At 37.4% G+C, this 23,815-nt stretch overlaps 1 protein-coding gene across 3 annotated transcripts in view; it reads right to left on the bottom strand.

Moving 5' to 3' along the window:
* Positions 1 to 23,815, bottom strand: part of KIF24 (kinesin family member 24) — a 64,525-nt gene that overhangs the window by 35,274 nt on the left and 5,436 nt on the right. For 2 of the 3 annotated variants that reach the window (XM_043927299.1, XM_043927301.1), the window contains exons 2-4: positions 6,470 to 7,117; positions 4,784 to 4,891; positions 3,034 to 3,223 (exon numbers count right to left, since the gene is read on the bottom strand). In XM_043927299.1, coding sequence (XP_043783234.1) covers positions 3,034 to 3,223; positions 4,784 to 4,891; positions 6,470 to 7,092 — 921 coding nt within the window. In that variant the 5' untranslated portion in view covers positions 7,093 to 7,117. The remainder of the gene's footprint in view (positions 1 to 3,033; positions 3,224 to 4,783; positions 4,892 to 6,469; positions 7,118 to 23,815) is intronic. The other variant, XM_043927300.1, reaches the window with a different exon arrangement.

Below are 23,815 nucleotides of genomic sequence, written 5' to 3'. Positions count from 1 at the left end.
CCTTGAACACTCGTTGAAAGGACTGATACTGAAGCTGAAGCTCCAATACTTTGGCCACCTGATGAGAAGAGCTGACTCACTGCCAAAGACCCTGATGCTGGGAAAGATTGAGGGCAGAAGGAGAAGAGAGCAACAGAGGATGGGATGGTTGGATGGCATCATTGACTCCAGTTGGTGATGCCATCAAACTCAATGAGCTTGAGCAAACTCCAGGAGATAGTGAAAAACAGGGAAGACTGGCGTGCTGCAGGCCATGGGGTTACGAAGAATCAGACAGAACTTAGCAACTGAACAACAACAATTTTTCCTTCCAATAGAACTTAAGTACTGATTTTTCCAATACTTCTGTAAGAATCTCTCATGAAAGATATGTGAACATGCAAGATTACTATTGTAATTCACAGTCCTCTGCATCATATACACTTTCATTTGACCATATTTTATCAATGAAGTTTGATTAACATTCACTTCCTGGAGTTCCCTGGTGGTTTAATGGTTAGAATTTGGGCTTTCACTGCTGTGGCCTGGATTCAATCCCAGGTCAGGAACTGAGAGCCTGCAAGCTGCTCTGGGTGCAGCCAAAAAAATAAAAAATCACTTTAGCCTTGATATGATATGAGTTGCATAGCTTATTTTTTAAAGAAGTTTTTTTTTTTTTCAGATTATAAATGTATTTCTAAAATCTCTGGAAAGATACACTTAGAATACCAGTTGTCTTCAAGGACAAAATGAGATTAGAGACACTCTTCATAGCATGATCTATATCCTATTCAAAAGTTCTGATTTTATTGATGTAAGAGTAATAATGCTGATTGCAGGAAAAAAAAGTTAAACATAGATTACAACAGATAAGAAAATCAAATTATCTGTAAATCTTACTACCCCGAGATGGCCACTACTGGATTTGATATATTTCAGTACCATCTTTTTTTAATCTCTATATATTTTCCTTTATTTAAGAAATTGGGGATGAAAGAAACAGGTCTGTTTCCTTGTTTTTTTTCACTCATTATGTTGTTATCATAAAATTTAATGGTTAAGTATGACAACACAATGTATGTATACGATCACATATATTAAGTAACAAAAGATCTGAAAGGATAAGATATTTAATTAAAGGACACATAAACCTATTGTTTGAATACCTGAATAAGATTAAAAATAAAACCCAAAGAATCTAGGATCAATATGTACTTGCTATGTTTGCTATGAACCTCCTTTTTCTTTTTTCTACTTAAGGAAGAAAGGCGGAGGCGGGCGGGGGCGGGGTGGGGGGGGGAGGCCTCTCAACACATATTATAAGCATTGACAAGTAAGGAGTTTGACCTATGACAGCAAAGGTCCAAAGTTCAAACAGCAGAGAAAGAGCTATGGAAACTATGGATATTCAATAAGTATTGACCAATGGTAATGACAAAGAAGTAAGGTTATTGTGTTTTGGGATAATGGAAAAATACAAAAGATAAAATGATGCCTCCTTGAGGGAATTACTGTGACAGAAGCATCATTAAGGCAGTCTTGGGTAGATGGTGACTGGATAGGGCTATTACTATGGCTATAAGTAGCCATGAAACTAGATAGCATTACAACTAATTGGTCATTTGGACCATCTTCAATATAAATACCTCCCACCTAGACCGAATAGATTGTGCACTGACCAGCAATCGATAAGGCTGTTAAAGTGATTGAGTTGGTTAGACAGTGGCCTAGTAATTTACTGCCCATAGAAAGACCCTGTGGATTGCTTTGACTGTTACTGAGAAACCCAATTTTGGTAAGCAAAGAAAACAAAGAACAATGTAAGTGTTAAAGAGGGGACAGTATTAACAACTTGACTTCAGTGTTAAAGGATTTATTTTAGTAGAGTAAAATCTCAGCTGACCAAGGTGAATTGTCTGCACACCAGATTACTCACCACCTTATTTTTTTTCTTCCTACTAATCACTGGGTTTTGTACTTTTTTTTTTTCTTACACCACTTGGCTTGCAGGATCTCAGTTTCCTGACTAGGGAATGAGCCCAGGCCACAGCAGTGAAAATGCCAAATCCTAACCATGAGACCACCAGGGAACTCTTAGTCACTGAGTTTTGAAGCAAGAGACAGAGAGAATAGAATGGACATAATATGAACATTTAGGGAGGCAGATTCAGAGTAAGAGAAACTCTGAATTCCCAGATCTTAATAGATTATTCATAATTGCTTCATGATTTTAAGAGTGCCTAAATTATAATATCTTCCATTAATGGGGTTTGCTGCTTTCATAACAGACTGAAAGAATTACTGAAAGGGTACCTAAGAGCTGGGAATAAATTCATTTCGATATCAAACTCTTTGTTATTGGACTTAATCATAATCATCCTGGAGGGGAGTGAACATTCCTTAATGTGTTTGAGCTACCAGTGTTTTACTTAAACCCATACATGTTCAATGTGAAATCACATTCCTGGATTATCTTTACTCACTGCAATCTACCTTATACAAAGTGGCCTCTTCAGGAACCCAATTTCTACCAACTTAACTCTATGCCTAAACATAATTAAGAATCAAAATAAGCAGCTGGCTGGCAACCTGGGGCCATGCTGCTCTCCATCTTTAAGCTCCAGACTTGCACTCAGCAGAGTAAGTTCACACTAAGAGACAGGAGAGAACTGAGACTATGTGACCATCTCACAGTTGGTCTGGGGCAACTCAGTGACTGTCCTTCCTACCAGCAGTTCATTATTTAAACTCTTTTTATTCTCCCATTTGCTCTTTTATGACTAAATATGCATAATTAAATTCACATAAAGCATGGTAAGTGAATGTACAATGCTACTCTACTGCACGAGAGAGGAGGAATTATGCTTGCGTTATCTCCTACTGCACTATATTTTTTAAAAACGAAGGCTAAGTGTTATCAATGATTAATGCAGTGTCACAAAGAATGAATGCCAACACTCAAACCTAAAAACTGAATTTCAGAATCTGTACTGCTACTCAAACAAAAAACTTGACACTTGATAATGTCAGTTTCATAGAAGGAAAGCATCATACCTGTAGAATATATTGTGTGAGGTCAACTGCTTCTTTCTTCTCATGAACAAGTAGAGTTTCTTTATCTTTCACAGTAATAATGTTGATTTCTCCACGACGTACTTCCCTCATGCCCAGAGGGCGTTTTCGAACACAAACTCTGATTTTCTCCATCTCAGTCCAAGGATTCTCTTTCTCTGAAGTGTTCTGTCTGATTTATGTTTATAAGTGGGCTTTAATTTTTAGTTAATGGGGTAAAGCTACCTAAGAGGTCAAAGTATCAGTATATTTTGTTATATATTAGGTGAAATACAAACACACACACACATATACATACAATATCTGTTACACACTAAAGTGCTGACACTGAGAAAGCTCTTTCATTAGCTCGAAATCCTCCTGATTTACTTCCATCTCCATCTCTACTCAATCCCACCCAAATGCAAATTTCTTGCTTCCTTTCAATCCTTATTATTGTACATTTACTGTTTTCTTGACCATTCAATCTAATTTTGTTTTTTTATCCTACCTGGGTTTATTAAATACCTTGAATTTGGTGGTAGGTTTCAATGTATTTTCCCCATGTTTCTCCCAGGTATATTCTGACCCTCCCTTTGTCTTTCTTGCTTCTTTTTTTTCTGCCTACCCTGATATGTATTTATTTGTTAGAACACGATCCTACTCCCAGGACGATTTTATGACTGGTGCTGTCCACCACTAAATCATCCTTCTATTCAGACACATTTCTTCTCTGGCTGTGTTCAGTGAACTCATCCACCTTAACATCCAGTAGAGAGGCAATATTCCTTGGGTTAAGAGTACAAAATTCATCAGGTTTACTAGCTGAGCCTAATGGTGGCATATATGATACATCTAAGCACTGACCACTTTACCTATGCAGAAATGCCTCTTAAGCAAGGTAACAAGAAAAGAGAATCCTTGAAAGTAGATATTTTACCAAGACCAATGCCTTTGGCACATACACTTAGAATGTCTTAGAGAGACAAATCATTCCCTTCCTTTACACTTTAGAATTTGATTAATAGCCCCTAAACAGCCTTTTATAATAGATTTTACACAGGATATTTCACTATATAATTGTTTCATATCAATTTCAATTTTCTGAGACCTCCAACTGGCTGGAAAATTATTTTTCACCAGGATCTAAATTAGTAAAAAGTAGGAAATAAAATTTCTAATATAATGCATAAAAAACTACTCAAGGCTTTTGAAGCATGTTATTTTTTTTTAACCAATGTATAGTAGACATCTTAAAAAAGAACCATTTTGACTTGAAGTATGGCAAGATCCTGACAATCATTAAAAGTGAACGGCAGGCATGTGGGGGTTCATGGTTGTATTTTCTCTTCTTTTGCGTGTGTTTTATTTTTTATAAGAAAAAAACAAACTTTCTTTGGGTTTTTTTTGGACCATGCTGTGGGGTTTGCAGGATCTCAGTTCTCCAACCAGGACTGAACCCAGGCCCAGCAGTGAAAGTACTGAATCTTAAACATTGGGCTACTGGGAATTTCTCAGAATAAAACACATTTTTAATGCATCCTAAAAGGTTCTAGCTTGTTTCTTTTTTTAAGGCTCTAGTTTTAATGTGCAATATTCCCTAGAAGAAATAAACTATATATCTGTCTGACATGCAAAGTTAATACAGCTAGAGTTAGGTCTGTTCATGATCTTAAATAAGTCAGGGCAACCAGTCCTCTAAATGCCTTACTTTTATTAAAATTCAGAATCCAATAAGTTATTTTGAACTTACCTAATTTGAGGTATCCAAAGAGAATGCTCTTCGGGTAGGGATGACTCACCAACAGGAAGCTTCAAGTTGGTGAGAGAATTTCTCAGGGTTCTGAAACTCTGGCTCCTACTTAGGATTTAAGGGAGAAGACAATATTGAGAATTACTGGGACAATGAGCTTTCTTAACCTCCATTTCTCTAATATAATAAGGAATGGAAAGAGTAAGATGATACAAAAGGTGAGAAAGCTCAATTGAATACCTTTCATCCTGGGTCTGCCATGTATAAACCTCTGTGAGAGCACTTAGCTCACTCTATGGTTGTCTGACTTCCCATTCACCCTGCCCCCTAAGAGTCTTGAGTCTCCAGATATTCTAATGATCTTTATATCTAGAATCAGGACAGGCAGAGGGGGTATTCTATATATGCGAAATAAATAAAGCAGCAATATTTAAACTAAAATATCCATTCTATCTAAATAAATAATGGAAAGTCATATCTTCATTCTATTTATAAATAATTCCAATTTAGATTTTTATATGTTGCTCAATAAAAGATTAACATTCAAAAAAGTATTTGTTCTTTCACCGCTGAGCTAACCAACAGGACAGCAACAATCATGGCATTGATGGTCATAGAACAATCTAGTCCTTTCACAACTAAAAGAAGAAAAAAATACTACATGCTCTGTGCTTTGCTAAACCAAGCCAAAAAAAATTTTTTTTCAGAAACACTATAGAATTCATTTATGTATTTCAAATTACTAAAGGTATCTTTACCTTTAAAACTGGGTCCTCTATTCTTTTAGAATAAAAGAACTGCTTGGTTATGAAATCCTCTGAAACCTTAGCTGCTACAAAACCATATGGAAATACTTTGTTTTAAGGTATGAATAATAGCCCTTATTTTTTTAAGTGGCTTAAGAATGTATTTTGTTTCTCCGCAACTCACCAACCGTAACTTTTAAAAGAACAAAACAGGCAATACGCATTATTTTTAAAAGAATGTATTTTCTATTATACCAAGGTTAGTATTAGGGATTACTTGATATTTCAACTCTTAGGGACCTTTTTCAAATTCTAACTCAAAGCACTAAGTGAAAATAACTTATTGTCACTCTGGCTCCCAAACTCTACATGCTATCAGAAGTATCTTACTCTTTGCAATGACCAAACTCATCTGTTCTTCCCGGGCTGGAATTGTAAAAAGCACTCAAAATCAGGATCTTATTTCAAATTTTGCAGGTAAATCAACTGCTCCAAAGACCTATTGAATTCAACTAGCTGAATTAAACAGTGTTTTTTTTTTTTAAAACTAAGCTTCATGACCCCTGGTTGAAGTTAATTTGATAGTCTTAAAAAAAAAAAATTCTGTGGATTTTGTCATTTTTTTTTCTACTGCAGAGGCAAGTTAACTATTTTATCTTCATGGATGCACTAGATATATCATGTCATGCTAATAAAAACAGGTCTGCAGCAGACCCTGGTAAAGCAGCTGCTTGATGCACATGAACAATATCATCTTTCTCCCATCTGGAAAGTCCAAATTCCTCATCAATTTCCCCCAGTCAAGGTATCTGCATTATCACCACAGAAGCTGTTCACTATTATTTTCTGGTCTCCTCTGGTCATGGAGAACCCTGCCCTTGCCTAAGGCTCCCTTCACTCCAGAACAAAAAAAAAAAAGAAAAAAAGAAAAAGTTATTACCTGATATAGGAATGAGGAATTCCATAGTTATACCCTGAAACATAAGAGACTCTTTGAATAACTGAACTATCACAATCCCCCTGTACTGGAGAAAAGTGATTTGATGAAAAGGGTGAAGTCTTCGCTTCTTTTTGTATGTAGGAATCAGCGGCGGTGGCATTCAGAATTCCTGTTTGTATACGGTACTGGGAATCATCTGGTAGCATGTGCTCCAGTACTTTTATGTAGTTAGACTTCTGTTCACCTGCAGAAAAATCTGATAAATCACACAGTTCAAACTGATTGTTGCTGGTAGTTCTGTCTTTGTTGTCAGCAGGGGAATCAAAATGCAGTTGCCTACGAGGGCCAGATCTGGATTTCTGAGGCTTGACACACAGACTGCTTGTCTGAAGACGATAGTCTGGGCTACTGACTGCTTTATCTTCTTCCTGCATAATCTTAATGATTTTGATAAGTTGGAAGAGACGTTTGCGGTCATTCATGTCATGGACTCCCAATTTGGAGTAGTCCTTCATTGTAACGTTGGCTAATTCATCTATTTTCTGAAGGCCAAGAGCAGTAAAATGAGGATAATACTGTGCTAGTTCAGCTTCACAAAGACATTCATACAACCAGGATGTCATTTTTGTGAACGGGTTTCTATAAACTCTGAAGAGAAAAAAAAAATTCATTCACTTGAAATATAGTATATATAATACAATTATTCCTTAAAAAAAAAAAGAAAACCACAAAAGAAATACACAGCAAAATCCATCCAGCATTCCAGGTTTTCAATAAATACATTTTTCTTTTAAAATTATTAAATAGCATAATGTGTAAACTTGCTTATAATGCATTTGTAGTAATTTGTCCTTTGCTTAATAAAAAGAGACTTTCAATTATGCATACACATAGGTACATGCACACACACATAACACAAATCACTTACTTATTTCTAGGGAGTTCCTTCCAACCTTGCAATGTCTACTTAACATATACCACAAACTACTGAAACGTTCTCCCCAACTGCTGATTGTTACAGGACTAATTTTAGATGTTCAAGTTAATGTCAAGGCATGTGGCACAACTGTTTCCCATGATTAACGAACAAAGGCTAAGAACTGTTTCAAAATGGAAAGCAGAATTAAATAGTGACTCACAGAGGATCATGAATATAATTCAGAGAAAATCACATTTGTATACACTGAGTACTGGTAGAAGTTAGTTGAATAAAGAAGTAAAAACATCATTAATTTAGAATCTACTAATTCAGGATTTCAGATCATTCTAAAAGGCAGGTGTTTGTAGATGTCTACCTATATACAGAACATGAATAAAACAATTTACCTAGGAAATTAATACTATGGTCAAAAAATTTAATGGCTATACATTAAAATGTTTAAAAAATTTAACACAAGCTATTTAGTTAAATACTAACAAATGATGTGGTAATAACACATAATCCTAGTCTATTATTAAAGTCAGGACCCTGAGGAGTTCTTTCTATCACTGTTAATCAAGTTCAAGTTCATAAGAATATTTAAAAGTAGGTAAACTACATTTTCTCTAAAATTTTTTTAAAATAATTCAGAGTTTTCAAAATTCTTTTAGTTCTTGGTAAAGCTTTTCTGTTTTTCATTTTAATTTATATTTTATCTCCCTTCTAGGAGAAACAGAAAAAGAGGTCAGGGCCAGGTAAAAGTAGTAATTAAAGGACCCTGAGTAATAAACTTTGGAGGAAATGCTTCTTAGGGTACAGAAATGGTCAAAGGGGCTAAAAAGCACATTCTAAACTCATCCTGTCCTTTTCCATTTGTGGTAGATAGAAAAAGAAAAATTCTTTGCAGGCCCTTCCACCAAGAGATGAAATTTACTTCTGTTGCATTTAGGCTGGCCTTGTGACATGTTTTGGCCAACAGAAAGTGGTGGAAATGACACTATGTGACTTATATGCCTGGTCAAGAGCCCTTGACTGTTGCCAGTCACTAAGTCATGTCCGACTCTGCAACCCTGTGGCCTGAGCACTCCAGGCTTCCCAGTTCTACACTATCCCCTGGAGTTCGCTCAAACTCATGTCCATCGAGTTGGTGACCATCCAACCATCTCATCCTCTGCCACCTTCTCCTGCCTTCAGTCTTTCCCAGCATCAGGACATTTTCCAATGAGTCAGCTCTTTCCATCAGGCGGCTTAAGTATTGGAGCTTCAGCTTCAGCATTAGTTCTTCCAATGAATATTCAGAACTGATTTCCTTTAGGATTGACTGGTTTGAACTCCTTGCAGCCCAAGGGACTCTCAAGAGTCCTCTCCAACACCATAGTTTAAAAAAAAAAGCATCAATTCTTTGAGATAGTGACGGACAGGGAAGCCTGGCGCGCTGCAGTCCATGGGGTCGCAGAGAGTTGGACACGACTGAGCGACTGAACTGAACTGACAGCCTTCTTTACGGTCCAACTCGCACATCCGTCCATGATTACTGGATAAACCATAGCTTTGACAATACGGACCTTTGTCGGCAAAGTGATGTCTCTGCTTTTTAATCCACTGTCTAGGTTTTTTCATAGCTTTTCTTCCAAGGAGCAAGCGTTTTTTAATTTCATGGCTGTAGTCACCATCCACAGTAATTTTGGAGCTCAAGAAAATAAAGTTTGTCACTGTTTGCATTGTTTCCTTATCTATTTGCCATGAAGTCATGGGACCAGATGCCATTATCTTAGTTTTTTGAACGTTGAGTTTCAAAGCCAGCTTTTTCACTCTCCTCTTTCACCTTCATCAAGAGGTTCGTTAGTTCCTCTTTGCTTCCTACCATAAGGGTGGTGTCATCTGCATATCTGAGGTTGTTGATATATCTCCCAGCAATCTTGATTCCAGCTCCAACATTTCACATGAAGTACTCTGCATAGAAGTTAAATAAGCTGGGTGACAATATACAGTCTTAACATACTTCTTTCCCAATTTTGAACCAATCCGTTGTTCCATGTCTGGTACTAACTGTTGCTTCTTGGCCTTTATACAGGTTTATCAGGACACAGGTAAAGTTATCTGGTACTCCCATCTCTGTAAGAATTTTCCACAGTTTGTTGTAATCCACACAAAGTCTTTAGTGTAGTCAGTGAAGAAGATGTTTTTCTGGAATTCCCTTGCTTTCTCCATTGGCAATTTAATCTCTGGTTCCTCTGCCTTTTTTAAAACCAGCTTATACATTTCTAAGTTTTCAGTTCACACATTGCTGAAACCTAGCTTGAAGCATTTTGAGCATAACCTTGCTAGCATGTGAAATGAACACAATTGTACGGTAGCTTGAATATTCTTTGGCATTGCCTTTCTTTAAGAATGGAATGAAAAAAAAAAAAAAAAGAATGGAATGAAAACTGACCTTTTCCAGTCCTGTGGCCACTGTTGAGTTTTCCAAATTTGCTAACATACTGAGTGCAGCACTTAAACAGCATCATCGTTTAGGATTTGAAATAGCTCAGCTGGAATTTCATCAGCTCCTCTAGTTTTGTTCATAGTGATGCTTCCGAAGGCCCACTTGACTTCACATTCCAGGATGTCTGGCTCTAGGTGAGTGATCACACCATCGTGGTTATCCAAGTCATTAAGACCATTTTTGTATAGTTCTTCTGTGTATTCTTGCCACCTCTTCTTAACCTCTTCTGCTTTTGTTAGGTCCTTAATGTTTCTGTCCTTTATCGTGCTCATCCTTGCATGAAATGTTCCCTTGATATCTCCAGTTTTCTCATAGAGATCTCTAGTCTTTCCCATTCTATTGTTTTCCTCTATTTCCCTGCATTGTTCATTGAAGAAGGCCTTTTATCTCTCCTTGCTATTCTCTGAAACTCTGTATTCAGCTGGGTAAATCTTTCCCTTTCTCCCTTGCCTTTTCTTTCTGTTCTTTCCTCAGCTATTTGTAAAGCCTCCCCAGACAACTGCTTTACCTTCTTGCATTTCTTTTTCTTGGGGATGTTTTTGGTCACTGGCTCCTGTACAATGTTATGAATCTCTGTCCATAGTTCTTCAGGCACTCTGTCTACCAGATCTAATCCCTTGAATCAATCTGTCACCTCTATTGTATAATAATAAGGGATTTGATTTAGGTCATACCTTAATGGCCTAGTGGTTTTCCCTACTTTCTTCAATTTAAGCCTGAATTTTTCAATGAGGAGCTCATGATCTGAGCCACAGTCAGCTCCAGGTCTTGTTCCTGCTAAGTGTTTAGCATTTCTCTATCTTTGGCTACAAAGAACATAATCAATCTGATTTTGGTACTGACCATCTGGTGATGTCCATGTATAGAGCTGTCTCTTGTGTTGTTGGAAAAGGGTATTTGGTATGATGAGCATGTTCTTTTAACAAGACTCTGTTAGCCTTTGCCCTGCTTCATTTTGTACTTCAAGGCCAAACTTGCTTGTTATTCCGGGTTATCTCGACTTCCTATTTTTGCATTTCAATCCCCTATGATTACACAGACATCTTTTTTTTAGTGTCAGTTCTAGAGGTTTTATAGGTCTTCATGGAACCATTCAACATCAGCTTCTTCAGCATCAGTAGTTGGGGCACAGACTTGAATTACTGTAATACTGAATGGTTTATCTTGGAAACGAAATGAGACCATTCTGTTGTTTTTGAGATTGCACCCAAGCACTGGATTTCAGATTCTTTTGTTGACTATGTGGGCTACTCCATTTCTTCTAAGGGATTCTTGCCCACAGTAGTAAATACAATGGTCATCTGAATTAAATTTGCCGATTCTCATCCATTTTAGTTCAGTGATTCCTAAAGATGTTGATGTTCAACCTTGCCATCTCCTGCTTGACCATGTCCAATTTACCTTGATTCATGGACCTAACATTCCAGGTTCCTATGCAATATTGTTCTTTATAACATTAGACTTTACTTTCACCACCAGACACGTCCACAACTGAGCGTTGTTTCCTCTTGGCCCAGCTGCTTCATTCTATCTGGAGCTATTAGTAATTGCCCTCTGTTCTTCCCCAGTAGCATACTGGACACCTTCCGTCCTGAGGGGTCAGGTAATCTTCCAGCGTCATATCTTTTTGCCTTTATATACTGTTCGTGTTCTCGCAGCGAGAATACTGGACTGGGTTGCCATTTCCTCCTCCACTGGATGTTCAGTCAGAACTCTTCACTGTGACCCATCCGTCCTGGGTGGCCCTGCACAGCATGGCTCACAGCTTTACTGAGTTATGAAAGCCCCTTCACCACAACAAGGCTGTGATCCACTTTGCTGTACATCAAAAACTAATACAACATTGTGAATCAACTATACTCCAATAAAAATTTAAAAAATAGATATGCTTTGTATCACATTTCTTTCCATGTCACAAAAAGTCCAGCTCCTCTCTTCTACTGGGATAATGATCAGAATCACTCCAGGAACTTTAAGAAATAGATACCTGAGCCCCATCCCAGATACATAAGAAAACAAAAAAAAAAAAAACCAGGGACTTCCCTGGTGGTCCAGTTGTTAAGAATCTGCTTCCCAATGCAGGAGACACGGGTTTGATCCCAGTTCAAGAAGATTCCACACACCATGAAGCAACTAAGCCCGTGTACCACGACTACTGAGCCTGTGCTCTAGAGCCCAAGATCCACAACTACTGAAGCCTGCACACTCTAGAGTCTGCGCTCTGCAACAGGAGAAGCCACCTCAATGAGAAGCCCGTGCACCACAACTTGAGAGTAACTTCCATTCACCACAATAAGAGAAAGCCTGTGCACACCAATGAAGACCCACTGCAATCAGAAAAATAAAATTTTTTAAAAAGTACTCTATGAATGTATTCATTATGCAGTATGCAGATTCTGTAAAGCATTTACTAAGTGCCTGGCAAATAGCAGGAATAATGATCTACCAACAGCATTTTAAAATACTTTTCCTTAAAATAGTTTCAAACATCACAAAAGTAAACAGAATTGTACCATGAACTCCCATGTTATCTACCCATAGATTCTTCAGTTATCAAAAATTTCCCACACCTGCTTCTCCTATTCTTTCTTTTCTTTGCTGAAATATTTTAAAAGTAAATCCTAGATATGTCATTTCACTTCTAAATTTTCTAAACAGATATTTTCTTATGTAACCCTAGTGTCATTATTATACCTAGTAAGTTTAAAAATAATTCTTTGGTATCTTATACTCAGTCCATAATATAATTTACCCAATTATCTAAAAGAAAATCTCTATTTATATTAAATATGCATATATATTTTATTTATTTTTTTAAAATATGCATATATATTTTAAAGTATCTTTTTACAAAAATATTTTTTTGTTCAAATCAGAATAAAAACCAGGATCATGAATTTCATTGTTATGTCTCCTTTTTTCTGACAGGGCAGTACCCTATTCTTTCTTTTTTCCTTTATATTCCACTGACTTAACACAGAAACCAAATATGTCCTAAGTATGGGATATACCACACTAAAAACATTCCTCATTGTTCATCTGAAATTCACATTTAACTAAGTGTCCTATTTTATGCTGGCTTAATCTGGCAACCCTGTATTTGAATCAAGTTCTACAATTTGGGCAAAAATATTTCATAGGTGTTACCATGTGCTTCACAGTTTATCACACCAGAAAACATACAATGTCTGCAAATGGCAGACTGACTTCCTTCATTGCAAAGTACTCTCATCAACCAATTAATCCAATGGTTTCATCCACTGATGACGGTTACCTGCCTCAATCATTTCACTGGGGTTGCAAAATGGTGTTTTTCTGAATCTATCACTCTTTTTGGAATTTTCCTATAAAGAAAAACTTTCTGTTAACAACTAGGGCTATTTGATTATCCAAAGTAGAGTTTGCACATGAAGGCAGGCATAAGAGTATTCTTTCTTTTCAGTTTCTAATTTTCAGAGTTAAGTAGTGGCCTAGTTATTTTGGATGGTTTCCAATGAGTTCTCTTGGAAATCTGCCTTTCTTTTTTTTTTTTGGGGGGGGGGGGGCGGCTAAAATTCATTATTAACTCATGGGTTTTATATATTTCAAGTGTTTCAATCAACTGTCTTAATCTTTAAGAGCTTCATCTTGTATATTTCCTGGCAGAAATCTAAAATCAGGTTTCTTTCAAGAAATATGTATTTCTGTTTTGGAAGTAACTGCCCTTTGTCCCACATCCAGCTAAAGGTTATATATGCCTGTCTTAAGCAGAGAGGGCCTGGGCATTAGCAAAAGAGGGAAAAGAATGAACACAACCACACTGGCCTTTATCTTCCCTTTGGAGATAAGGAAGAACTCTACACAGCCACAAGTAGCTAATCTAGAATAGACACTACTTACTGCATATCACTCACCTAGAGCCAGACATCCTGGAATGTGAAGTCAAGTGGGCCTTAGGAAGCATCACTACAAACAAAGCTAGTGGAGGTCATGGAATTCCAGTGGAGCGATTTCAAATCCTAAAAGATGATGCTGTGAAAGTGCTGCACTCAATATGAAAGCAAATTTGGAAAACTCAGCAGTGGCCACAGGACTGGAAAAGGTCAGTCTTCATTCCAATCCCAAAGAAAGACAATGCCACAGAATGCTCAAGCTACCGCACAATTGCACTCATCTCACATGCTAGTCAAGTAATGCTCAAAATTCTCCAAGCCAGGCTTCAGAAATACGTGAACCGTGAACTTCCAGATGTTCAAACTGGTTTTAGAAAAGGCAGAGGAACTAGAGATCAAATTGCCAACATTTGCTGGATCATCAAAAAAGCAAGAGAGTTCCACAAAACCATCTATTTCTGCTTTATTGACTATGCCAAAGCCTTTAGCTGTGTGGACCACAATAAACTGTGGAAAATTCTGAAAGGGATGGGAGTGGCAGACTACCTGACCTGCCTCTTGAGAAAGCTGTGTGCAGGTCAGGAAGCAACAGTTAGAACTGGACATGGAACAACAGACTGGTTCCAAATAGAAAAAGGAGTACGTCAAGGCTGTATATTGTCACCCTGCTTATTTAACTTATATGCAGAGTACATCATGAGAAACACAGGGCTGGAGGAAGCACAAGCTGGAATCAAGACTGCTGGGAGAAATATCAATAACCTCAGATACGCAGACGATACCACCCTTATGGCAAAAAGTGAAGAACTAAAGAGCCTCTTGATGAAAGCAAAAGAAGAGAGTGAAAAAGTTGGCTTAAAGCTCAACATTCAGAAAACTAAGATCATGGCATCCGGTCCCATCACTTCATGGCATATAGATGGGGAAACAGTGGAAACAGTGGCTGACTTTATTTTTTGGGCTCCAAAATCACTGCAGATGGTGACTGCAGCCATGAAATTAAAAGACGCTTACTCCTTGGAAGGAAAGTTATGACCAACCTAGACAGCATATTAAAAAGCAGAGACATTACTTTGTCAACAAAGGTCTGTCTAGTCAAGGTTATGGTTTTTCAAGTAGTCATGGATGGATGTGAGAGTTGGACTATAAACAAAGCTGAGCACAGAAGAATTGATGCTTTTGAACTGTGGCATTGGAGAAGACTCTTGAGAGTCCCTTGGGCTGCAAGGAGATCCAACCAGTCCATCCTAAAGGAGATGAGTCCTGGGTGTTCACTGGAAGTACTGATGCTGAAGCTGAAACTCCAATACTTAGGCCACCTGATGTGAAGAGCTGACTCATTGGAAAAGACCCTGATGCTGGGAAAGATTGAGGGCAGGAGGAGAAGGGGATGACAGAGGATGAGATGGTTGGATGGCATCACCGACTCAATGGACATGAGTTTGGGTAAACTCCGGGAGTTGGTGATGGACAGGGAGGCCTGGCGTGCTGTGGTTCACGGGGTCGCAAAGAGTTGGACACGACTGAATGACTGAACTGAACTGAACTACTGCATATTTGAGTTACTAAATATTCTCTTTAGGTCAATTTCTGACTTCAGTGTCAACTCCAAACAATGAGTTGTGCTTCTGGAAGCTTTATTAAGAAGGATGTTGAGGCATTTACAATCATTAATAGAAAACAAGATGAGAATTCGGGGGCTGGGAAGGGCAAGTCATTTCCATTTTATTTCTTGCAGCCCGTCTTACATACTGAAGTTAAAAATATAACATTGACACCTTTGTCGCACTGTGACAATAAGGATGTCAATGGAGTTCCTCAACATAAAAGTGATAGGATATAATGATCACTAAAAAGTGGAATGACCAGACAACGGAATATAGATAAAAATTTTTAGTAAATGAAGTATTTCAAGTATTTTAAGAAATCTGTCTAGTTTTAAACATCCCCTACTACTAGTAGTTTATAAAGATTCAGATAAAAATAGCAAACTGATAAAAGATGGGTTAGAAGTCAAGGTGGATGACTGTTGACTTTGTTCAGTGTCTGAGCTTCCCTGTTACATGAGCTGTAACTTCACTGGGTTGTTTTTCTCTCCTCCTGTACCCATGGTAAATAATTCAAACCTATTTCAATTCTTTCTCTCTTTTTTTGGTGAACCACAAGGCACAAGGAGCTCAGTTCCCTATCAGGGATAGAACCTATGTCCCCTGCAGTGGAAGCATGGAGTCCTAACCATGGACTGGCAGGGAATTCCCTCAATTCTTTCTTATTAAGCTCTGAAACAGCTTCAAAAATCTCCTTTTGGGTGTGAGTGCACGACAGGGTACAATTCCATGAGTTCTGACCATTGTAAACACCTGTAAAACCATCACCGCAATTATAATACAGAATATTTCCATCACCCTCACAAGATTCCTCACATCTCTTTGCACTCCATCCTCCCCTCTGCCCTTGGCCCTAGCCAACCACTGATCTGACTCCTTGGAAAAGACCCTGATGTTGGGAAAGATTGAAGGCAGGAAGAGTAGGGGACGGTAGATGATAAGATGGCTGGATGGCATCACCTACTCCATGGACAGGAGTTTGAGCAAGCTTCGGGAGTCGGTGATACACAGGAAAGCCTGGTGTGCTGAGTCCATGGGGTCGTCAAGAGTCAGACATGACTGAGCAAATGAACTGAACTGAACTGATCTGTATGATGTTTCTGTCATTACATATATGTTTGCTTTTCTGAAAGCTTATGTAAATAGAATTATACAATATATTCTCTTTTGTATCTGGGTCCTTTTATTTAGTATAATGATTATCAGATTCATCCATAATGCACATGTCACACGCTCATTTTACTCAGGAGGAAAAAGACTAGAAGGAATCAGTGAGTTGCCCAAGTTTTAACACAGCTCTCAAGGAATAGTTCTCAGATTCAAACTTAGGTCTTCTCATGGCTAGTCCCATGTTCTTTGCACTATTCCATGTTGCCTCCGTCAAAAGCAGCTACAAAGACAGCTCACTGCCAGCTCCCCTAAGAGGCCCACTGTGGACTCTGCTCAGCAGAATGGCTGCCTCCTGCAGATCTGTGCTGCAGCATGGTACCTCTCACAGCTGCCACCACCAGGAAAATGCCCTGCAAATCAATAATGGAGGTCAGATGGGCAGGTTTTTACATGAGGGCCCACTCACGTTCAATGCCACAAGTATGCACAATGCTCCTTTGTGACAAACCCAGAGAAGGCTAGGTCTCAGCTGTTGGGGTAACAATCAGAAATAGAGTCTTGGAAGAAATCCAGTTGGCAGAAATTCAAATTTTCTTATCCTGGTGGCAGAGAAAATAAACTGGAAGGGGAATTCATGCAACTTTATACACAATTAAGGAAGCTGATTCACATTCCAGGATGTGGATAAGATCCAGCTATTTAACATGTCCCCTCAAACTTTTCATTCATCTATCTAAACTATGTAACTCTACCCACCTAAACTGCCTGAAACTGAACTTGGAATCAGATAACTCTCAATCGTTTAGCTGTGTAACCTTGGGCAAAATCACTTAGTTTCTCTGAGTTTCATTTCCCCCTCTCAAAGGATGTGATAAAATATTTATGTAAAACCAACTTGAAAGTTTTAAAGTACTCCATAAAAATGGAGCCATGCTCTTATTCAGCACTGGTCACTGTGCCTGGCATGTAAAAGAAGTGTTGACTTATTAGAAACAGATACATCATATTAAAGATTTTTAAAAGTATTAAAAGATGGTTTCTATTATTTGATTGATAAAAAGTTGAATACGTAAGAGAATCAAAAGGTAAGAGATTAGAGGTACGGAAGTAGAGGAATTACACTTGCAAAATAATAGTAGTACTATGTGTAGGCTTCTACTAACTTAGTATTATTTCATCGATGACAACTGTACAAATACTTTCCTCTCCTTCATTGACAGGTGGATTCTTTACCACTGTGCCAGCAGGGAAGTCCAAACACCTAGTTACTATATATTATATAGAGTTATTAGATGATGCTATATATCAAAATACTAAGGTATAATTTATGTATAACGAACTAGACCAATTTTAGTACAGTTTCATAAGTTCTGACAAATATATACTAATGTAACCACTATATCAATCAAAATACCAATACAACCAAGACAGTCTCATCAAAAGAGTTCCCAGTGCCCCTTGGGAGTCAATCCTCTCCTCCACCCATGATCCCAGCTAATCTTTGATTTGTTTTCCATCACTATGTCGAGTGTATTCTCTACAATTTTTCATAAAATAAAATCATCTAGTGTCATTGTTAGTTTAAATCTATTTAACATACAAAGACTGAAATTTGGGGGATTTTTCCTTTCTTAGGCCTTTGGGAAAAAGTTAAAATGATCATACTATTTTTCATAGCTCTTTTTTCACTGACCTAAATGACATCTGCTAATAAGGAAAAATTTTCTTAAATCAGTCTAATTTAACAGAAAAATGAATAGTGAAACAAGTTTGAAGAAAGTATCACAATCTACTGCTGCTTGACTGTATAAATGTCAATTCAAAATCTCAATTTTCTTTTTTTAAAAAAGTATTTATTTGTTTGGCTGCACCAGGTCTCCGTTGCAGCACACGGGATCTTTGTGGCACCATGTGGGGTCTAGTTCCCTAACCAGGATCAAACCCACGGCCCCTGCATTAGGAGCCCAGAGTCTTAGCCACTGGACCACCAGGGAAGTCCCTTAAGACTATTCAATATTTCCAATAAAAGTTTTTGCTCACTATAAAAGTAGACAACCTAAATCTAAGGTCTATAAATTCCTGGTCAGTCAGAAAAACTGGGGGAAAACTGCCCAAGTTCTAAAGCAGCCAAGCTATTTTCAGTTTGTGAAATTCATGTGACATTTCAAATACTTCAATTATCAAAGAGAAAAAGGAAAAAAAGGGTCAATACACCCCCCATACCATCATTAAACTTTAATAACTTTTTTGAGATATAATTTACATACCATAAAACTCACCCGTTTAAAGTGTACAATTCAATAGTTTTTAGTATGTTCACAGAGTTGTGGCAACCATCACCACAATTTTAGAACATTTTTACCACTCCAAAAAGAAACCCGGTATCATTAAATTTTAGATGTTACACTAGCATCTAAAAGAGAAAAGCATTTCTCCTAAAACATTTACTTCTATCATTAACAAAAACAAAATTAACCACGGAAGAAATCAAGAAAATGTATTGAAAGCTTCTGTGGAAATTTAAGCTGTGGTCAAGAGCTGTTAAAAATGCACAGGCTGAGTTATTTTTTAGACTCTTGTAGCACAGAATGAAAATCTCAAGAGCTTTGTTTGAATAAATTAGAAGGGCATATCGAACATGTTCCAGGTGGGTGTTTATGGCCATAGTTTTTAAGAAGTAATTCAATATAAGCCTCATAATGCATAAACTGAAGCCAGTTTCATTTTATTAAGAATATTAGGAACTCTACCCTCACTTATTTTAAATAAATCACCCTGTTTAAAACAAAAGGAAATCTGATTCATTTGTCCATGTATTTCATAGTATCAAATAATCTTTGTTATCTTTATAATGTTTAACTGAACAATTCTTTAAAAGGGTATTTATTTTTGTTATAAAGAATACAATGAAGAGGAAACTAAAATGTGGCTTTGGGTAACTTTGATGGTAGAAAAAACAAAAGTTGGTAACATTTGTGTGTCACAGCTTTTTAAAAGAAAAATATTCAAATTTATTTCGGAAATAATTCATGTTCTCAAGTTTAAAAAAATTCACTCCATTAAACAACAAAATTTCAAATTATTTATCCTGAGCAACCCCAGAAACTAAAAGTTCACAAATGCTGGAAATAACCAGATCATTTGTGAGGTAATTAAAAAAACACCCACAGTAAACAGAACTCCTAGATCAAACCTGACAAATACAACTTACAAAGCTCTTTAAAAGACCATTAAATTTAAAAATAAATATTCTGCATGGAAAAGCCTTTTAAGGGCACTTTTAGGAAGTTATTTAAAATGTAACTGTAAAAGAGTAATATTTACTTCTAAATATGATTGGATTATGTTAGAGGAAACGTTTTAAATGAAATGGCAGAGAACATACGACTTTCTAGAAAAAGAAAATAAGGTGCAGTGAGGCAGGTTATCTTCACTAAGGGGAAAAAGGTGTGGAAGAAGGGAAAACAAATTAAAGAAGGCAGAGTTATGGAGAACATTCAGAACAAAGGATAATGGGGGTAAACAACACTGAAAAACTGTGTGGCATTATCTTACAAAGTTGAGTGTTTTTATAGCCTACAACCAAGGCAACTCAACTCTTAGGTATATTCCTTAGAAAAACCTCTGCACATGAGCTTCATGAGGCACACACAGAAAATGTTGAGAGCAGCACTGTTCACAAAAGCCAAAAACAAAATAACCTGAATGCCCACTGGCAGGAGGATAAATAAACTTGGGTATATTCAAACAATGGAACATTATACAATAGTGGTAAGAGAACAAACTATACTAAACAACTTGTCAAATCTCAGAAACATCATGAGGAAAAAAAGAAATCCCAGAAAACAATGTTCCTTTTCCTAAGGCTATGCCAAAGCCTTTGACTGTGTGGATCACAATAAACTGTGGAAAATTCTGAAAGAGATGGGAATACCAGACCACCTGACCTGCCTCTTGAGAAAACTATACACAGGTCAGGAAGCAACAGTTAGAACTGGACATGGAACAACAGACTGGTTCCAAATAGAAAAAGGAGGCAGTATATTGTCACCCTGCTTATTTAACTTATATACAGAGTACATCATGAGAAACGCTGGGCTGGAGGAAGCACAAGCTGGAATCAAGATTGCCAGGAGAAATTTCAATAACCTCAGATATGCAGATGACACCACCCTTATGGCAAAAAGTGAAGAAGAACTAAACAGCCTCTTGATGAAAGTGAAAGAGGAGAGTGAAAAAGTTGGCTTAAAGCTCAACATTCAGAAAACTAAGATCATGGCATCCGGTCCCATCACTTCATGGCATATAGATGGGGAAACAGTGGAAACAGTGGCTGACTTTATTTTTTTGGGCTCCAAAATCACTGCAGATGGTGACTGCAGCCATGAAATTAAAAGACGCTTACTCCTTGGAAGGAAAGTTATGACCAACCTAGACAGCATATTAAAAAGCAGAGACATTACTCTGCCAACAAAGGTACATCTAGTCAAGGCTATGGTTTTTCCAGTAGTCATGGATGGATGTGAGAGTTGGACTATAAAGAAAGCTGAGTGCCGAAGAATTGATGCTTTTGAACTCTGGTGTTGGAGAGGACTCTTAAAGAGTCCCTTAGACTGCAAGGAGATCCAACCAGTCAGTTCTAAAGGAAATCAGTCCTGAATATTCATTGGAAGGACTGATGTTGAAGCTAAAACTCCAATACTTTGGCCACCTGATGTGAAGAGCTGACTCATTGGAAAAGACCCTAATGCTGGGAAAGATTGAGGGCAGGAGGAGAAGGGGATGACAGAGGATGAGATGGTTGGATGGCATCACCGACTCAATGGACATGAGTTTGGGTAAACTCCGAAGTTGGTGTTGGACAGGGAGGCCTAGCGTGCTGCAGCTCATGGGGTTGCAGAGTTGGAAACGACAGAGCGACTGGACTGAACTGAACTGAACTGAAGGCTTCAAAAGCAAGCAAATCCACTGCATTATTTAAGCATCAAAATAGAAAACGTAGGATAATGGCTATTTCCAATGGAAGAGCAAGAAAGTGGTGAACATAAGAGAATACAGGACATTATCTGCTAGGTCTTAGATATTTATTCATTTTGTATTATGCTTTGTAACTTACATATATATGCTTCATAATACCCTTTGGAATGTATCACATAATATTTATATTAAGGGGGAAAAAAAGAATCCTACAGCTTTCCCAGTCAACAGAGATCATCCTGTTTATAGCTGATCTAGGGCATCAGAGGATGAGATGGCTGGATGGCATCACTAATGCAATGGATGTGAACTTGGGCAAACTTTGGGAGGTGGCTGAAGGACAGGGAGGCCTGGCGTGCTGCAGCCCATGGGCTTGCAAAGAGCTGGACAAGACTGGGAGACTGAACAATAACAACAAAGTCTATAATACTAGGCCCATGAAGGATTTCCTCACACCTTGTAGTCTGGCTTGAATGTTTAAAATTTTTTTAAATTGCAATATTTAAAAAGCAGGAACAATTAAAATTAAGTTATGGCTCTACTCTTTAGAAGGACATATATTACCCTATACACCATAGTCCCCCTGCTCCCTATTTCTTTATACCCACCAACTTTATTCATTTCCATTAATTGGTTAGCCCTGTGTGCATCAGAGTTTGAGAACTAGGATCTGCTCCAACACCTTCATTTTATATGGTATATGAGGCTCTGAATGATTAAGTGACTTGCCTAAGGTCACACAGCTTTGATAGGCTAAACCTCAGTGGTCTTTTCAAACACCTTACTGTTTTCCATTTTCTACTTACTGAGTTATATATGTTTTAAATGAATATACTGTTTCTGAAAGAAAAGGACTCCATAGGCAGGTCAGCAGGCATTAGAACATACTACATGCTCTCATTAATACAGAGGTGATGTGAAATATTATACAAGGACTAAAATAGCTTCTGACTGCCAAGAAGTATTTCTTTATCTGAGTTCCCCTAAATTGTGACAATAGCCACTTAAAAAATACTTATCTAGATAACAACTGTATTGAGATACAATTCATATACCATACAACTCACCCATTTAAAGTTTCAAAGCCTTTTAGTAAATGCCTTTTTAGTATGTGTAGTACTAAACCATCAATCCATCTGGCCCTAGGTAATAATGATCACTTTAAAAAACAAAGTCACACAGTACTGTTAGTAACTGCATACAACACAAATCCAATGTTCTCAATGAAACTGCATTAAGACGTTTGTGTACCCTACAATAGGCATAAGATCCCTAATTAAGAACACAAGAATTCAATATTGCCAGTGGGAGGTTAAAAGGTGGCTAGTAGAGTATATACTCTTCCTCCAACATGGGAATTAAGTTATTTCAAGCTCTAGATATTGTTCTATCTATAGACCACTGGTCTTAAGAAAGGGATACTAGACACCTGCTTAAAACAACAGCTGCAAAGGGATAAGAATATATGATTCCTAATGTAATTCTTAAGGCTAAATGTGAATTTTGGGATACAAATCATATGAGTTATACCCAAAAGTACTTTGTGAAAGATTATTTTTGCAACTGAAAAAAAAAAGTTTCAAGGTTTATGGTTAAGTAGCTAATGCTTTGCAATTACCGCAATTTCATTCAAGAGCCCCACTATGACACTTTAAAGTTTCTAAGTTTCTAAGCATAACAAAACTGTTGGACTCAGTTATTTTAAAACAGTGCAAGTACTGCTCTCTCTAAATATAGAGGTTTAATTTTGAAATAATTCCCTGGAACAGGTGGTAACCAATATAGGGTTTAAACTCAGTGTTTTATTTTTTAAACCTTGGCCTAATCCAATTGTGATGGTGCCAGTGGTAAAAAACTTACCTGCCAGTGCAGGAGATGTAAGAGACATGGGTTTGATCTTTGGGTTGGGAAGATGCCTGGAGGAGGGCATGGAAACCCACTCCAGTATTCAAGCCTGGAGAATCCCATGGACAGAGAAGCCTGGCGGGCTACAGTCCACGGGGTCGCACAGAGTTGGACACCACTGAAGAGACAGCGCACACGTACAATCCAATTGTAGATGTTGGTCACTTTCAGATTTGTTGCCATTTGGCAGTTATAAAATACTTATCATAAAATATATCCCACATGGTTAATAGCTATTACAATATAGTTATATTGTTTATTGTTAAATAACTTTATGTAATATATAGTTATGGTTTTCTATAAAGATATTGTTGTAGAAAAATAATGATTACAGTTTTATAAATTACTAAGATGATAAGAGATTTCTTTTACTCAGGGTTATACTCTCTTGGGAACTATTACCACAATGGCACCAGAAATAACTTCTAAAGGAACAATGCTGAGAAAACAAAGAACAATTAAAACAAT

The sequence above is a fragment of the Cervus elaphus genome, chromosome 16 (genome assembly GCF_910594005.1).
Source record: "Cervus elaphus chromosome 16, mCerEla1.1, whole genome shotgun sequence".
NCBI classification, from domain to species: domain Eukaryota; kingdom Metazoa; phylum Chordata; class Mammalia; order Artiodactyla; family Cervidae; genus Cervus; species Cervus elaphus.
The sequence above is the reverse complement of the archived record's forward strand: the minus strand, read 5'-3'. Positions and strand labels throughout refer to the sequence as shown.